Source organism: Mixophyes fleayi, chromosome 1, assembly GCF_038048845.1.
Source record: "Mixophyes fleayi isolate aMixFle1 chromosome 1, aMixFle1.hap1, whole genome shotgun sequence".
In the NCBI taxonomy this organism is placed as follows: Eukaryota; Metazoa; Chordata; class Amphibia; order Anura; family Limnodynastidae; genus Mixophyes; species Mixophyes fleayi.
This window is the reverse complement of record NC_134402.1, coordinates 131,759,608-131,776,239: the sequence shown is the minus strand read 5'-3', so window position 1 is coordinate 131,776,239 and position 16,632 is coordinate 131,759,608. Positions and strand designations below refer to the sequence as shown.

The window sequence follows — 16,632 nt, the reverse complement described above, 5'->3', positions numbered from 1 at the left end:
TTGAACGCAAGGAAAATACTGGCTGTTGTTTTATGTAACACACAAATACTTGATAGTTTTATTTTTACACTGAATTTAAAGTTGATGTACGACATGCTGTATCCTAACTATAAATCTGTCTCTGCATTTTAAATTTACCTCCCCTCTAATCCAACTTGGTTATGCTTACATTTGAATTGTTGATCTAATAATACAGTCTTCTTTAGAATTGGTAACCTAATAATACTCTTGTTGTTATTATTGTTGACTTTCCAACCCTGTCTATTTTATGGTTTCGACTATATATAAATGTTGATTATGTAACTGTCGAACATATGTATCACACCCATAGTTCAGTCCCTTGCGTATCCTGTGATTTTGGGGTATTCCTGGTTATTCCAGCAAAACCTCCATATTGACTGGTCAACAGGTCAAATAATCCATTGGGGTGATAATTGATCAAACTCCTGCATTTCTCTTGCCATAATAGTCTCAACCACCACAGTTAGTGGTATTTCTGTGGCTTACCAGGGGTTGGCAGATGTTTTTTGCAAAAAGACAGATGATTTTTTACAGCCGCATAGGCCTTATGACTGTGCCATAGACTTGTTACCAGGATTAAGACTACTCAAAGGTCTGTTATTCACCTTTGACTTCCAGAACTCAAATCAATTGAAGACAACATCACAGAAAACCTAGCTTAAGGGTTTATCAGGCCTTCCACATCTCCATTTGGGACATGACTGTTCCTTATATCCAAGAAGAATAGGCTATAGAGGTCTAAATCGCATCACTGTTAAAAACAGACACCCCTTCCTCTCCTCCCGGAGCTTTTTAATCAGTTTAAAAGGGGGAATTATTTTTCACAAAAATTGATCCAAGAGATGCATACAACTTAGTTTGTATACTATAAGTACTGGAAGACACTAGTCTTATTTACCTGTTACTAAAATTGCAGCAGTTCTCACTAAACATTTGTCATCACTGCACCATTTAGCTGAAAGCCAAGCACCAGCTGTGACTCCTCCTGAATTGCTGTTTGTGTCTGAAAATGTCAGAAAAGATTTTTGCCAGCCCATGAGAGTAAGACGGTAGGGTCTCCGTGTATCCCAAAATCCATCAGCCTTTTGTTATGTTCACTTTGGTGGTCATCTCTCAGGAGGAAGCCAAAGATTTTGTTATAGCCTGTTTAACTTATGTCTGCAACAAATCACTCAGGGAAACCCCATCGGGTCTCTCATGCCTCTCCATTTCCATGGACTTTAGTTTTGACTTTCCCCTATCTGAGGGGTATGATACTATATGGATGGTGGTGGACAGGTTTAGTAAAATGACACATTTTATCCCTCTTTCTGGTTTACTGTCTGCTAAGTCCTTGTCTTTACTATTCATTCAAAGCATCTCCAAGTTTCATGGTATTCCTCCTATTATTGTCTCTGACAGATGTTCACAATTTCCTGGCCATTTTTGGAGGTCCCTTTGTGCCATGTTGGGGATTTATTTCAGTTTTTCCTCTGCTTACCTTCCATAGACAAATGGCCAGACCGGAAGAGTAAACCATATATTAGAACAATACATTAGGTCCTGCAGCTCACATCTCTATAACAATTGGACAGATTCGCTTCCCTGGACAGAGTTTGCCTATAAATTTGCCTAGAATCTTTTGTGTTTTTGGAACACATATAAAGTCATGTTCTTTGTCTAACACTGAGGAATCAGATATCACAGGGATTAAGCATCTTTCAGTCCCTTTTAGCAATATTTGGAGAAAAACTCAAGCTACTCTTTCATGCAGTTACTCAATCAAAGGTCAAGTCCATTATTTTGTCCATTGGAAAGGGTACGGTCCAGAGAAGAGATACTAGATTCCAGCTGGAAATCTTCATGCTGTCAGACTGAAGAGGGCCATTCACAAGTTACACCCTCAGAAACTGCAATATTGGTGTCCATTGATTCCTCCACAAGGGGTGTAATGTAAGAAACGGCAGCAGGCAGACTTGGGTGGTCACCTAGTAACTCTAACTGGCGTCTTGAGTCCAACTGCGCTGTCTCGGCTGGTTGCTTGGACAATGACAACCAGCGTCCCTTCTCTGTTCACTAATTTTCTGTGTCTAGCTGGCAGCTAAGAAGCAGTAGCAGATGCTTAGCCTTTCTATTTAGCACAGGTGGAGGCTAATTAAATCTATGATCGTGCCTGATTGCAATTTTTTTGTTTAAACTTTATATACCAATCTCTCTCTACCACCTGTGCTGGTTATAGCTCTGTGTAACTCAGTGAGTGTTTGTTCCTGCAAATCCTACTGTGAATTCTACTGACTCCCTGTGTTTGACCCAGACCTTTTTCTGACCCTGCTATTAACTGCTGTTTGCCTTTGACCTCAGCCTGTTTTCTGGATTTTCCTTAGTCTGCTTCCAGCCCTGACCATAGCCTGTTTCAGCTTTGTCTCAGATTATTGCCATCCCCTGGGCTTAACCTATTATCCTTGCCTTTGACTCTTGCCACTGTACTTTACACCAGGATCCTTAATGTCCCTGCATAGCTCTGTCTATATCCTGCTCCCTGTTGGTCTCCTGCTGTGTTCCGTCCACATCCACAAATACCCTAAACTGATAAGCCCCTGCTACTATGGTGAAGTTCTGGTTGCAAACACGTATTGTAAACACATAGCGTTCTTTAAGCAAGAGGACTGCTAAATGTGAAGACCCCACAAAGACGTTCTAAGGGTCTTATCATCTGACAGGTATTTACAACATAGATAAAATAAATTGTAATCTCTCATAATTGTATGTTCAGTATGGGTAAAAATAATAGTTAAATTAGCCAAAATTAATGTGCATTTTTAAAGTCTGGAAAACCATGTATACTTCTCAACCACAGTATTGTCTTTGTGCAAAATATCCATCATAATATGTCATGAAAAAAATAAAAAAATGCAATCCCAATACAGTCCTTGTAATTCCAAAAAACAGCTAGAAACCATTCTCAATGTAAGTTATTTTTTTTTTCTAAGTTAAACAATATTGTAATTTTGATTGAGATCTACACAATTTTTTTTCTAAATATTATTTGTTTCAGCGTATATTTAAACCAAGTACTTGGGGACTGACAGACAGTCCCATTCAGAGTGGGGAACAGATAAGCAGACGCACTCCAACTGAGCCTAATTAAGGGATCAGGCCGGCCTAGGTTAATATGGTCATAGCCCCCCTTGCCGTCCACACCAGGCATATATACGATAGGTAAAAAGGCACTTGTCCTTAATATAAACTCTGTCTTCCTTCACCCCCACCCCCCCTTCAATGTTTATGTTTCTGTGTTTTCGAAACTCAGTTCTGCTTGACTTTTTAAAATGCCAGGTCACCCTATTGATTAATCAGGGCTTGGACAGGCACACAACCTTCTGGGGACAGACAGTCACTCCACTCTGACTAGGCACAATATGCTTATGCATACTTCCTAACATTTGGGTAGGCGGCATCAGGATGGGGGCGTGGCCACATCACAATTTGCCATGGACACACCCCTGGGTTGTGCTTTGCTCTCCTACCCTCCAATCCCTTTCATGGCCGTGCGCTGCACCCTTTGACCTCTGCTCTGCCATGCAGAACAGACTATTTCCCTACTCTTACATCAATCTGGACAAAGCTGCCCCGATCAGGATGACCGGATAGAGCCCTAAGCGATATGTGGACGAGTGGTCGTTTATCGGGTGATTGGCTCAATAATCTGCTGAGAAACCTCCAGTGTGTACCTAGCCTAAAACTTGAGACAGCCAGTTAGCTTTGTCTCTGCACTCCACAGATTGGCTCTCTGAGCTGCCTGTTAAAGAAATTAGCACCGTTAATCAGAGACGGGATTGAAGACTCCTACTGCCTGTGTGAGCTGTAAGGTGTACAAACTTGGAATAGTGAACAGGAGCCAGGGAGGTGTTAGTTTTAGAATATTTTATATACTTTTACAGATGAGATATAAAATCCAATGACCAGAAACTAGTCTCTGAAGAGTTGTTGCCCTAAGTGCAATTTATAAAGGTCCATGCACCTATATTGAAGATCCTTTCAGTTCTTGCGACACTCTGTACTGCACAGCTCACTAATTCACTATTTCCATTATACTTAATGATCAGGAGGCAATACATTGTTTATTTGTTTGTTTATTTTAAAGACTCGTCACCTTGAACTTTTTTTGCTAGGGGACGATAATCATGTGAAATTTATTGCAGCTGCTAAAGATATTCATACATTAAGTGCTATAATAAGCCTCTGGGGGCAGAGAGAAAATCACTGAGTAATGACATTAATAGGACTTCCAGTTTCTTAAGAAATGTTCATTGCCTTCAATGCATTAATTAACTTATTTTAGGCATTTTTCTAATTGCTTGTTTAAGCGTGGCAGTTCAGATTTTGCAATGCTGGCAAAATGTTTTATAGTGTCATCAACAATTTAATAATAAATCCTGTGTCTGCCAAATAGAGTAAATGAGTTGTTGTGCTGACCTATATATATATATTACATGAGCAGTTGGTTAGGGTCATGTAATAAGAGATGCCATCTATGAGCACCTATGGCTGAGCACATGAGCATATTTACTGGTGCCCTTGTGCAAGTATCATGAAACGCCTTTGCTTTTAGTTATGTGTCATACTTTGTTTTCTCAAAATTATTGTGCTCCTTCACGAATAGACTGTTGATGTATATTTATATTCTTGGGGGAAATTCAATTGACCACGTGAAAGTAACACGGCCTGCGCACTATTACCGTATTAATGGTAATAGTGCACGGCCAATTGAGGTCCTCCCTTTAAGTGGACTTTTCTCACTAGTTAGAATTTCCCACAGCAGAATATGGAAACTTTTGCAGAACTATTTTTGTATTAGCTTATTATATTAATTTACTATTTCACAAGTACCTTGCTTACCTAAGCTCTACCACAATCTGTTGTGAATTATCATATTGAACATTTAATAACAATGGCCTTCTGTATAGTTATTTCAGCTGAGTGCCTCTATTGTTTCCTTCGCCTTTCATTTAGTTGCCTTGTCTGCAATTTCTTCATTTCTAGGGTATACTTCTAATGAAATAGCGCCCAAAATAGGAAGTATATTACAGATAGTATCTTACCAGCGCTGTCTAAGTGTCATAGTGGTTTGAAAATGTGGTTCAGTATATTTCCTAATAGATATTCAAGACAAGTATCTGTGCTACTCATTCACAATGAATTGATCTTATGTGAGCCATTATTATTATTATTAATTTCTTTTTATAAGGCGCTACAAGGCGTCCACAGCGCCATACAGGGAAAAACAAATTACAATACAATGGGAGACAGCATAGTACAGAAAACAGTAAGCACAGTAACTCGATAAGCTCAATGCACAGCTAGAGAGGGCGGGGAAGGGGGAGGGAGGATCCGCAAACGACGGGGCCCAAGAAGGAGGGAGCGGAAGACAGGGAGACCCCCAGGGGGAAGAAGGGAGCGAGAGTGGACGTGGGGTGGAGGACTCTCGAGGAGGAGGGCTAAGTAGCTGGAGAGCAGAGTTAGAAGTGGTGGAAACAGGAGGAGAGATGGCCCGTACAGTCTAAGGGGAGGGGTGGACAGACAGAGAGACGCAGGGGAGAGAGGGAGAATAGGGGGACAAAGGCAGAAGATAAGGTAGGAAGTTAAGTGGGAGACAGAAAGGCTTTAAGAAAAAGGTGGGTTTTTAGGGCCCGTTTGAAACTGGACAGATTAGGGGAAGTTCTGATGGAGGGAGGGAGCTTGTTCCAGTGGAGGGGGGCAGCGCGGGCGAAGTCTTGGATACGCGCGTGGGAGGAGGTTATAAGGGGGGAAAAAGGCGACGGTCAGAGGCAGAACGGAGAGGGCGGGATGGAGCATGAATAGAGAGGAGGGTGGAGATGTAGGGCGCAGTGGTGTTGGCGAGGGCCTTGTAGGTGAGTGTGAGGAGCTTAAAGAGGATTCTGAAGGGGAATAGGAGCCAGTGAAGGGCTAGGTAGAGGGGGGAGACAGAAGAGGAGCGGCGAGAAAGGAAAATAAGCCTAGCGGCAGCGTTAAGAACAGATCGAAGGGGATCAAGATGAGAGTGGGGGAGGCCAGTGAGGAGGAGGTTGCAGTAGTCCAGGCGGGAGATTATCAGAGAGTGGATAAGGCATTTGGTGGCTTCTTGGGAGAGGAAGGGCCGGATGCGAGCGATGTTACGCAGCTGGAAGCGGCAGGATTTAGCAAGAGAGAGGATGTGGGGGCCAAAGGAGAGAGAGGAGTCGAGGATGACACCAAGGCAGCGAAGTTGGGGGACAGGGGAGATAGAGGTGTTGTCGACAGTGTTGAAGGGGATGAGGTATGAGAGGGAGGAAAAACTATGAGCTCAGTTTTGGCAAGGTTAAGTTTGAGGAATCGAGAGGACATCCAGGAGGAGATGGCAGAGAGGCAGGTGGACACCCTAGAGAGGAGGGAGGGAGAGAGATCAGGAGAGGAGAGGTATAGTTGAGTGTCGTCAGCGTAAAGGTGGTAGCTGAAGCCGAAGGAGCTCATGAGTTCACCCAGGGAGGAGGTGTATAGAGAGAAGAGTAAGGGTCCCAGAACAGTGCCCTGAGGGACCCCGACTGGAAGGGTGGACGGGGGGGAGAGAGACCCAGAGGTGGTGACAGAGAAGGATCGGTGAGTAAGGTAAGAGGTGAACCAGGACAGGACTGGGTCGGAGAGGCCAAAAGACTGGAGGGTGTTGAGGAGGGGGGGGTGGTCAACGGTGTCGAAGGCTGCAGAGAGGTCAAGGAGGATGAGAAGGAAGAAGTGGCCCCTGGCTTTAGCAGAGAGGAGGTCATTGGTGACTTTAGCCAGAGCAGTTTCAGTGGAGTGGAGGGGGCGGAAACCAGACTGGAGAGGATCATGGAGGGAGTATTCAGAAAGGTAGGAGGTGAGACGGCAGGAGAGTGCTGAAGGTGGCGAAGAGGCGGCGGGGGTTAGAGGACTGGGAAGAGATGAGGGATTTAAAGAAAGATTGTTTAGCGAGTGAGAGGGCAGAGCTGTAGGATGAAAGGATGAATTTAAAGTGGAGGAAGTCAGTCAGGGAGCTGGATTTTCTCCAGTGACGTTCGGCGGTACGGGAGCATTTTTGGAGGAAGCGGGTAAATTTGGAGTGCCAGGGTTGGGGTTTGGAGCAGCGGGGGTGGACGGAGTGGGCAGGGGCGACTGCGTCCAGAGCGGAGGTGAGGGTGTGATTGTAGAGGGAGACCGCCTTGTTGGGGCAGGCCTGTGAGGAAAGGGGAGAAAGGAGGGTATCGAGAGAGGAGGACAGAGAGGCAGGGTCAAGAGCATCGAGGTTGCGTATGGACAGAGTAGGTTTGGGCAGGGGGAGGGGAGCAGGAGAAGAGGAGAGAAGGAGAGGAGATGGTGGTCGGATAGAGGAAAGGGAGAGATGGAGAAGTCGGAGACACTACATAGGTAGGAGAAGATAGCCATACTGTTAATCATACTTGCCAACTCTCCCGGAAGTCCGGGAGACTCCCGAAATTCGGGTCAGTCTCCCGGACTCCCGGAAGAGCTGCCATTTTTCTCGCATCCTGCAATTCCCTTGGCAAAATTGACTAACTGCATAGCACCGCTCTCATTGTTTCATACACTGGATAAAATCCCTAATATATGTTCTTATTGTGTATGCTGTATTATTTAATACATATTAAAAGACCTTTAAACCCCTAATTGAAATGTTCAGACATTAGCCTTGAAGGTAACATACATTGCTCAGTTTTACCCTCACATTGCACTGCAGCTCTGCTAAACAGTAATTACCTTCCTCCTCCATTACAGACAACTGAAGCTCTCTCTCATATATTCAAGGCTGTGTCCTGATAGGTTTTGATGCCAAAAAGAAACTGCGTACAGTATTATTAACCTGACATCACAGGCCCTGGCACTGTTTATGTGTGAAACTCTTGCTGGTCTTGTGCAGTCACTTACTTGGGGTGCCCAGATGTGGTGCAGTACCCCACTCGCTGTTGCTCCCCTCATTTGTTCCGTTGGCTAAGGTATGGGTGTGGCATCCGCAATCAAGGGTCCCATGAGTGCTCTGGTGTTTATTGCAGTGTGGTGTCCAGTGGACATTAGTGGTGGTGCAATGCAATGTCAAATAAATGTTGGGTGCCAGACCATCTCATAGGAAAATAAAGGTACATTTTATTTCCTATCCTCCTCTATCCTTAGCGGTTGTAATAGTATACAAATATAAGAAATGCCAAACTCCTCCAGCACATATTATAATGATTACAAGTACAGCTTCTCCCAAATGCCTCACACATAACTTCAGCAGATGTTAATATTTTTAAAATACTCCTGTACTCCACCTGTACATTTCTTACTTAAATTCAGTATCAATATTGACAGAGCTGCATACCCGGTGTTGCTGGGTACAGTAGTTCCACACATTCTGAAAATACTTTGTCTCACAGCTGTCAGCAAGCAATGGACATACTTCAGAAGTTATTACACTCATTGTAATAAGGATTATCAACATCCCCCTACGCAGGGATTCTCCTTGTTACAGTACAGCATTCCATTTCTGGAGCCCTCTTGCTTCAGTCCCACTGCTGTTGGCAACACTAACACTTTAACAAATAACATCCCAATATTTAGAGACCATTAATTAATTGGAAACAACGCTGCTGTAACTGTGCAATTAAAGGGAAAGTTAATATGTGTTTAGGCAGACCTCTTACAATGTCCCAACAGTCAGGGATTCCGCCTTACTTGATGTCACAGCTTCTCAAGCACTGGGCTCTTTATGTATCTCGCCGTGGGGACTCCTTTACCCCAAAGCAGCGACCCTGCCCCTCACAGAATGGGGACACCTTCCAAGACAGCTTTCGTACAGCGGGGGGTCTTCTTCCATAATTCAGCTCACACACTCACCCTCTCCAAAGCTCTCTGTCCGGCAATCTATGCCTCTCTTCCAGGCAAGCTTCTCCAGGCACTTTCAGACAAAGACTTTACTGTTTTAAGACCTTTGGTGGGGATTCTCCACATCTTCTGTAAGCGTTTTTCAGCTACAATGCATTTTACAACATACACAAACAAGGCTGTATTTACATTTGTGCTTGTATTTCCCATTATGTTGCCTGGCTATTGGGTACCTGCCACTTAACCAAAAACAATACCCAATATACACTATATGGACAAAAGTACTGGGACACTTGACCATTAACCCAACAGGGGACTGTAATCATCATCATTACCATTTATTTATTTATATAGCGCCACTAATTCTGCAGCGCTGTAGAGAGAACTCACTCACATCAGTCCCTGCCCCATTGGAGCTTACAGTCTAAATTACCTAACATACACACAGACTAGGGTCAATTTTATAGTAGCCACTTAACCTATTGGTATGTTTTTAGAGTGTGGGAGGAAACCTGAGCACCCTGAAGAAACCCACGTAAACATGGGAAGAACACACAAACTCCACACAGATAAATCCATGGTCGGAAATTGAACTCATGACCCCAGTGCTGTGAGGCAGAAGTGCTAACCACTTAGCCACTATGCTGCCCACATTTTTTGTATTCAAATACATATAATTTAATATGGAGTTGGTCCCCTTTTTGCAGCGATAACAGCTTCCACTCTTCTTGGAAGTATTTCCACAAGATGTTGGAGAATTTCTTTTGGAATTTGTGCCCATTAATTCTGTAAAGCATTTATGAGGTCTGGCACTGATGTTGGACGAGAAGGCCTGGCTCGCAATCTCTGTTCCAGTTCATCCCAAAGGTGTTCGATTAGGTTAAGATCAGGGCTCTGTGTCAGTCAAGTTCACACTGAACTCATTAAACCATGTTTTTGAAGTCCTTGCTTTCTGTACTGGGGCAGAGTCATGTTGGAATAGAAAAGGGCCTTCCCCAAACTGTTGCCACAAAATTGGAAGCATAGCATTGTCAAAAATCACTTGGTATAATGAAGCATTAAGATTGCCCTTTACTGGAGATCAGGGGCCTAGTCCAAACCCTGAAAAACAGCCCCATACCATTATTCCTCCTCCACTAAACTTCACATTTGGAATAATGCAGTCAGGCAGGTAATGTTCTCCTAGCATCCGCCAATACCAGACTCGCCCATCTGACTGCCAAACAGAGAAGCGTGATTTGTCATTCCACAGAACACATTTCCACTGCTCCACAGTCCAGTGTCGGTGTGCTTTACACCACTCCATCTGACGCTTGTTGATGTGAGGATTGCATGCAGCTGCTTGGCCATGGAAACCCATTCCAATAAGCTCCCGCCGCACAGTTTTTGTGCTTACATTAATGCCAGTGGAAGTTTGGAACTCTTCAGCTGTGGAATCAGCAGAGCGCTGGTGACTTTTACGCACCATGCGCCTTAGTAGTCGTTGACCCTGCTCTGTGATTTTACGTGGTCTTCCACTTCGTGGCTGAGTTGTTCCTAAGTGCTTCCATTTTCTAATAATATCATTTAGAGTTGACCGTGGAATATCCAGCAGGGATGAAATTTAACGAACCGTCTTATTGCAAAGATTGGATCCTATCACTATACTACGAGTGACGTCACTGAGCTCTTCACAATGACCCATTTTGTATCACAAATGTTTGCAAATGGAGACTGCATGGCTAGGTGCTTGTTTTTATTCACTCCTGGCAACAGGACAGATTGAAACAACTCAATTCAGTAATTGACAGCGGTGGCCAAATACTTTTGTCCATATAGTGTACATAAAATTGCATACAGTCATTTCTTTGACACCAACATTTACTACATTGACCTATATGCTTACTATATCAATGAAAGTCAATTTATTTTTCATGTTATTGGTGCTGATATTTTGTGGAATTTCAGCATTTATTAGAGCCAAAATTGGGGCAGTTGGGAAGTATGACTTCTATAAAGCTCCAGATAGTACTCAAAAACCATCTGTACCATATATGACAGTGTGTGATCAATCATGTCTTTCTCTTGTCTTCTGTCATTTATACAGCATAAACTATTTGCATTAGATCATTCTCTCGTCTAACAGAAGCAATTAACAATTAGATCATGTTCAGGACCAAGTACTTCCATTATCACATTACCAGAGTCTCCTCATTTATTAAACAAACTTGAGCGACTGATTATCAGGGCATTAAATCCATATCTTGTGCTGTTTCAGATGCCAAAGAGCGTAGGAAGCTGTTTGTGTAGATAATTGTGTTAAAATAGGAAATCTGTAGCTATCTTGGAATATCAGAATACATGTGAGTGGTATAATACAGTACGCATTAGCAGTCACTGACATTTTGTTTCAGAGAGTCTTTATCTATTACAAACAAATAATATTTTATAATATTTTGTTAATTCATACTAAATTAATAAAGTCCTAAAAAAGTCCTGAGATTTGCCAGCCCTCTCGTCTCTATATGAATCGATTTATACATTGCGTATTATGGAATTACAGTGGAGTCAGAGCATATTGTGCCTTATGTAGTGAATCTTTTCCACGCACTTCCAGGACACACAGGGCCTGATTTATGTTCAGACCTAAGTCCCTTTGCATGCCGTATCTTGTGTGACATAGCTCTGCACATGCTCAGAAACGGACCTAACACCAATGAACACAATTGTATGAAATTTGTGTCCGAACGCAAATGACACTTATAGCTGCCTACAACTTGAAGGGAGGAACTGGGGAGGAAATGGGTGGACGAATTTAGGCAATGTACAGTAAGGGCATGCCCAGGGCGTTTCGATGCTTCAAGTCCTGGCTTTCTCTTGTAGCAGCTACAGGACAGGTGTAGGTGTCGACTGATAATGATGACTGTCACGGCATCGTCTTTGTATTGAAAACTAAATGTATGCATGCCTCTATATAGCAAAGAACATTTCTATGCAAGTAAGAGAATATAAAAACACATTGTATGTAGTGTACAGTAGAGAACATCCTGATTTATGTATTTAATGTAAAAGAAAAAAGTTTTTTAACAGGCATATTTCTTATTGATGATTATAGTAATATGACTTGTTTTATTTTATGGAATTTTTTTTTGCATGTGTTTTAATGGGACTTTATATCGCTCATGTGGGTTTCCTGCACTTTGTTCTGTCTGTTAACATACAGCAAGTAACATTTAGGCGGAGCATACTATTACCATACTTGCCCACTTTCCCGGGAAATGTCCGGGAGACTGCTGAATTCCAGGTAGGTCTCCCGGACTCCAGGAAGAGTAAGGCATTCTCCCGCATCTGCCCACTTACAGGATTTGAAGCCTTCTCATGGAATCTCAAAATTTTAGACTGGCCCTCGCAGTAAAATGACGCATCATTGCATCGTGGGGCGGGGCCAAATGATGTTATTTGCTGAGCCTCACCCCCAAACATACTCACCTCCCCCTCGGGATTTCTCGGAGGCCAATTTTGAAAAGTTGTCAAGTCTGACTTCTACCCAGATTCAAATTGAAATATTTTTTGAAATCCGCTCAGATTTGAATACACTAAAGTTCTGTGCTCTTTCTTTAAACTTAAGTTGCATGCATGTTGTATCCGAACATGAATCAGACCCACAATGTATAAGATTTTGCTCTTGCTTATATTGATATGCAATGATTCTCTTACAGAATGGACTCAACGCTTTACATCTTGCTGCCAAAGAAGGACATCTCTATCTTGTACATGAATTGCTGGAAAGAGGATCCTCGGTGGATTCGGCAACCAAGGTAGTGTTCAAGAACATTATTAAGAATGAACATGTTTTGGGCTTAGAGAAAGTCATTTGGATAATGAAATAAGTTTACAAGCAAATTACCTCTTTACATAATTTCAGTTTGGAGCCAGGTGCTCAGGTTTATTGTTACAAGTATTATTTTACAGAAACAGTAGTACAGTAGTTTTTTGTTTTTTTTAAACAAATGTCATGCAGGTGTCAATCCTGAAAATAACAATTAGATAAATTTAATTAGGAAGTTGGTCCTTTCCTTTCCTGCATTTTTTATATTTATCACTAATATCACATTTTAGGGTGGATAAAAGAAATAGACAGGTTCATTAAGGAAAAAATGGGGAATTAAAAGGAAATCAGATATTGAAATAAGCTAATCAGACCAGGTTACATTGAATTATGTAGGTGAAAAGAGTGTTAAAAGAATGAGAAATTGTAATTTTCTTGGAAAGGAGGGATAATAAGGCAACTGTAGGCAGAAGCTTATTTGTGATCCTGAACCAATTCAGGCTGTGTCTGATAACCCAGTATGACACTGTTTCTGTTCTGAAGTATTGAGTTTATTGTATATAGTTAAACTTCTTTAAAGGCGGGGTCACTATAAGGTACAGTCATAAAACCTACTCAATTCTACTAACGAAAGGTGTTGAGGATTAAAATTTAGCCTCTGTTTATTGTCTCCCTTTATAACTGCTTGTTTTACTCAGGTTTCTCCGAATTCTGTGTAATTATATATATATATATATATATATATATATAAATATAAAATGTATATATGTGTGTGTATGTATATATATATATATATATATATATATATATCCTGATCTCAAGGGGTGTGCTGAGTGGGAGCACCAATCACCAGTCGCAGTCTTTGAATTGTGAATGGTGATTGGACCTCTCCCTCCTCATTTTTTGGCCTAGTGCTGTATAAGAAAAATAAGAGAGAAACAGCTGCCTGGGGCTCCACCTAAGTGGATGGGCTCCTTAGGAAAATATTTGTCTAGGTTGTAATAAAGAGAAACAGAGTAGGAAGGAAATAAGTTATTTAATGAGTTGAGAGGAAAAAAGAGGATTTATGTACTTACGTTAAATCCGTTTCTCTGATTCCGTCTGGGGGACACTTCTTACCATGGGGTGTGAAGGGGAGCATGGGAGTTGGCACCTAGCTAGTTAATTTCTAGCATTGCTGACAGACCCCTCCCCTCTACATACCCCCGCATCTTCCTCTTCCTCCTCAGTTAATTCAAAAAGCCCCAAGGAGAAAGGTCAATCAAACAAGAGCATACAGAGGAAAAGCAGAAGGGAGGGATCACAGTGTCCCCCAGACGGAATCAGAGAAACGGATTTAACGTAAGTACATAAATCCTCTTTTCTCTTTCATCCAGTCTGGGGGACACTGCTTACCATGGGGACGTTCTAAAGCAGCCCCCTGGGACCGCTCTGATAGCCCAGCACATAGAGCACTACGGCCAATTTGAGACGTCCAAAGACGCAAAGCATTGAATTGGTACAATCTTGTGAAAGTATGGACCAAGGACACGGTAACTGCTCTGCATAACTGGTCCGCTGAGGTCCCATTCAGTGAAGCCCAGGACGTCCCCGCAGAACGGGGAGAATGGGCAACAATACACTGGTACTGGACGGTTAGGACAGACATAAGCTTGCCTCATAGTCAGAGTAAGCCACCTAGCAATAAGTTGCTTAGACGCTGATCATCCACATCCAAAACAATCAAACAAGATAATAAGAAACTGTCCTATGAATCATTGCAGTCCTTTTGACATAAATTCGTAGAGCCCTGACCACATCCAAAATTTCATGTTCCTTGTTCCAGATCCCTGAGGATCCTCTGTGAACACAGGAACCACCATTCCCTGGTCTACATTAAAACCAAACACCACCCTAGGAAGAATGATGCATTGTCCCTAGGACTGCTCTAACATCCCGAAAACCAGATAAGGTTCACGACTAAGCCCCCCAGCTCAGATACCCCTCGAGCTGAGGCAATAGTAAGAAGGAAAACCACCTTCCAAGTTAAAAACTGTAACTCTGCTGACTGTAACGGTATGTACTGAAGCTCCTGCAGCGTATAAAGGACTAAACAAGATCCCAAGATTCGTTGGTGGAACATAGGGAGGTTGTATATGAAGCACTCCCAGTAAGAAAGCCCTAACATCCAAACCATCTTGTATAAAAACAAGATAAAGACTCTGAACTGCAGGCTTTATTCCTACATCATGCACATATGAACGCAAATGCGGTGACAAAATTAAGCCGAACTGGCTTTCTAGCCTAGATAAGGGTATCAATTACCCTGGAAGAAAACCCTCTGGATTTCGACAGAATGGCTTCAAAAGCCATTCCTTTAAATTCAATTGGGCTAGATTCTGATGCAAGAATGGTCCCTGAATCAGCAGAAGTTTCCAAAGAGGTACCGAATACCCAGGTCCAATGTCAAAGAAGAACCTTTGGACACCAGACTCTTCATGTCCAAGCTGGCGCCACAAGAATGACTGGCCGATCTCCCTCTTGAGTCTCCAAGGACTCTGGGAATCATTGATATAGGGGGAACCAGGTAACCTCCCCTGAAGTCCCCTGGCATTGTGAACACATACACTGCCATTATCAGATCTCTTCTGGTCTTGCACTAAATTTTGTAAACTTCCTGTTGTGACTCAACATCGTCCGAGAGACTGTGTCGTCTCCAGAGATAACACCATCTGACGATCTAACTTCAGATGGGACCCCGTCCACTTCTTCAACATGTTCCCTTGAAAACACAGAGAGTGGATCCTGTCATAAGGGAGAGTCTCAAAAGACGCTAGCATGTTTCCTCATACACAGAAGGACCAATGGGCTTTTACAGGACAGAATCCTGTTCATCCCCTCTTGCAGAGACCCTATCTTGTCCTCTGGAAGAAAAATCTTCTGACACACCATGTGCATAATTCGCCCAGAAGAGGAGGATGAGGCTGATCTTCCCTGAAGAGATTGTCTCCTCCTCCAGAAAATCTAGATCTAACCGGATGACCTCTGCCAGACATGCCCCCCCCTAAAGGGCTGTCTGAAAAAAAACCAACCTCGGAATCCTAGATCTTGGAGTATTAACTCCACTAGCGTAAGGAAGGGATACTACAATCTCTCAGATTCCACATCCGCATTCCATATTTTAACCATAATGTACTTCTGGTCGCTACAGTTGTAGCCGAAACTAGAGGAAGACTGGATGCTGAATTCTGGTCTGCCTCATACACTTAACTCGCGTCTTCCTTCAGGCACATAGCCAAGAAAAACCGCTTACTCTCTCAACTCTGCAGAGTGAGGGAATATGAACTCTCCTATGATCCTACTAATAAGGAGTCACAGTCCTCTAACCATTCACCTACTCCCTCAGAGGATCCCTCTGAGTCAGACAATAGAAACAGCGAATTTGCTGATCTATGTCTCTTATTTTTAGGTAAATGTCTTAGGCTCTTCAGGCACCGGTTTAACCGATATAACTTGCCATTCTGAATTCCTGGCCTTCTATCACTGCAGACCATCCAGGCTTCCCGCAGGGGAAAATACCTGATACGCCAGAGAAGATTGTCCTACTACCGAGGGTAAAGGACTTGTTCTCTTTATAGACATGTCTGAATTAATAAAGGCTACCGCTTTCAGAGGCAGAAGGTAACACCTCAGCTACCACTGGAACCTCTGATGGGTTAGATCATAGTTTGACCGGGGTACCAACCCCCTGTGTCAAAAACAGTACCCACTCAGGAGGATTGAAGCCTGAATGGAGCCGTTTTTACATTGCGCCCCAACTGACGCCGCAGCGCAATCAGTACAGAGTGCCCCTGGATCCTAATGTTCACCCGCTATTTAGCATTACATTTGGAACAGGGAAAATTTTGCTTTAATTTTCTCACATTTTTAGTAGAAAATAACACTACCAATACAGGTACATATACAAAATATAT

The 16,632-nt window shown here is 42.8% G+C and overlaps 1 protein-coding gene across 22 annotated transcripts in view; it reads left to right on the top strand.

The window, feature by feature from the left end:
• The window catches only part of ANK2 (ankyrin 2), a 202,091-nt gene that overhangs the window by 23,945 nt on the left and 161,514 nt on the right, over window positions 1-16,632 (top strand). For all 22 annotated transcript variants that reach the window (XM_075200369.1, XM_075200386.1, XM_075200383.1 and 19 more), the window contains exon 3: window positions 12,570-12,668. In XM_075200369.1, the coding sequence (XP_075056470.1) occupies window positions 12,570-12,668 (99 nt within the window). The remainder of the gene's footprint in view (window positions 1-12,569; window positions 12,669-16,632) is intronic.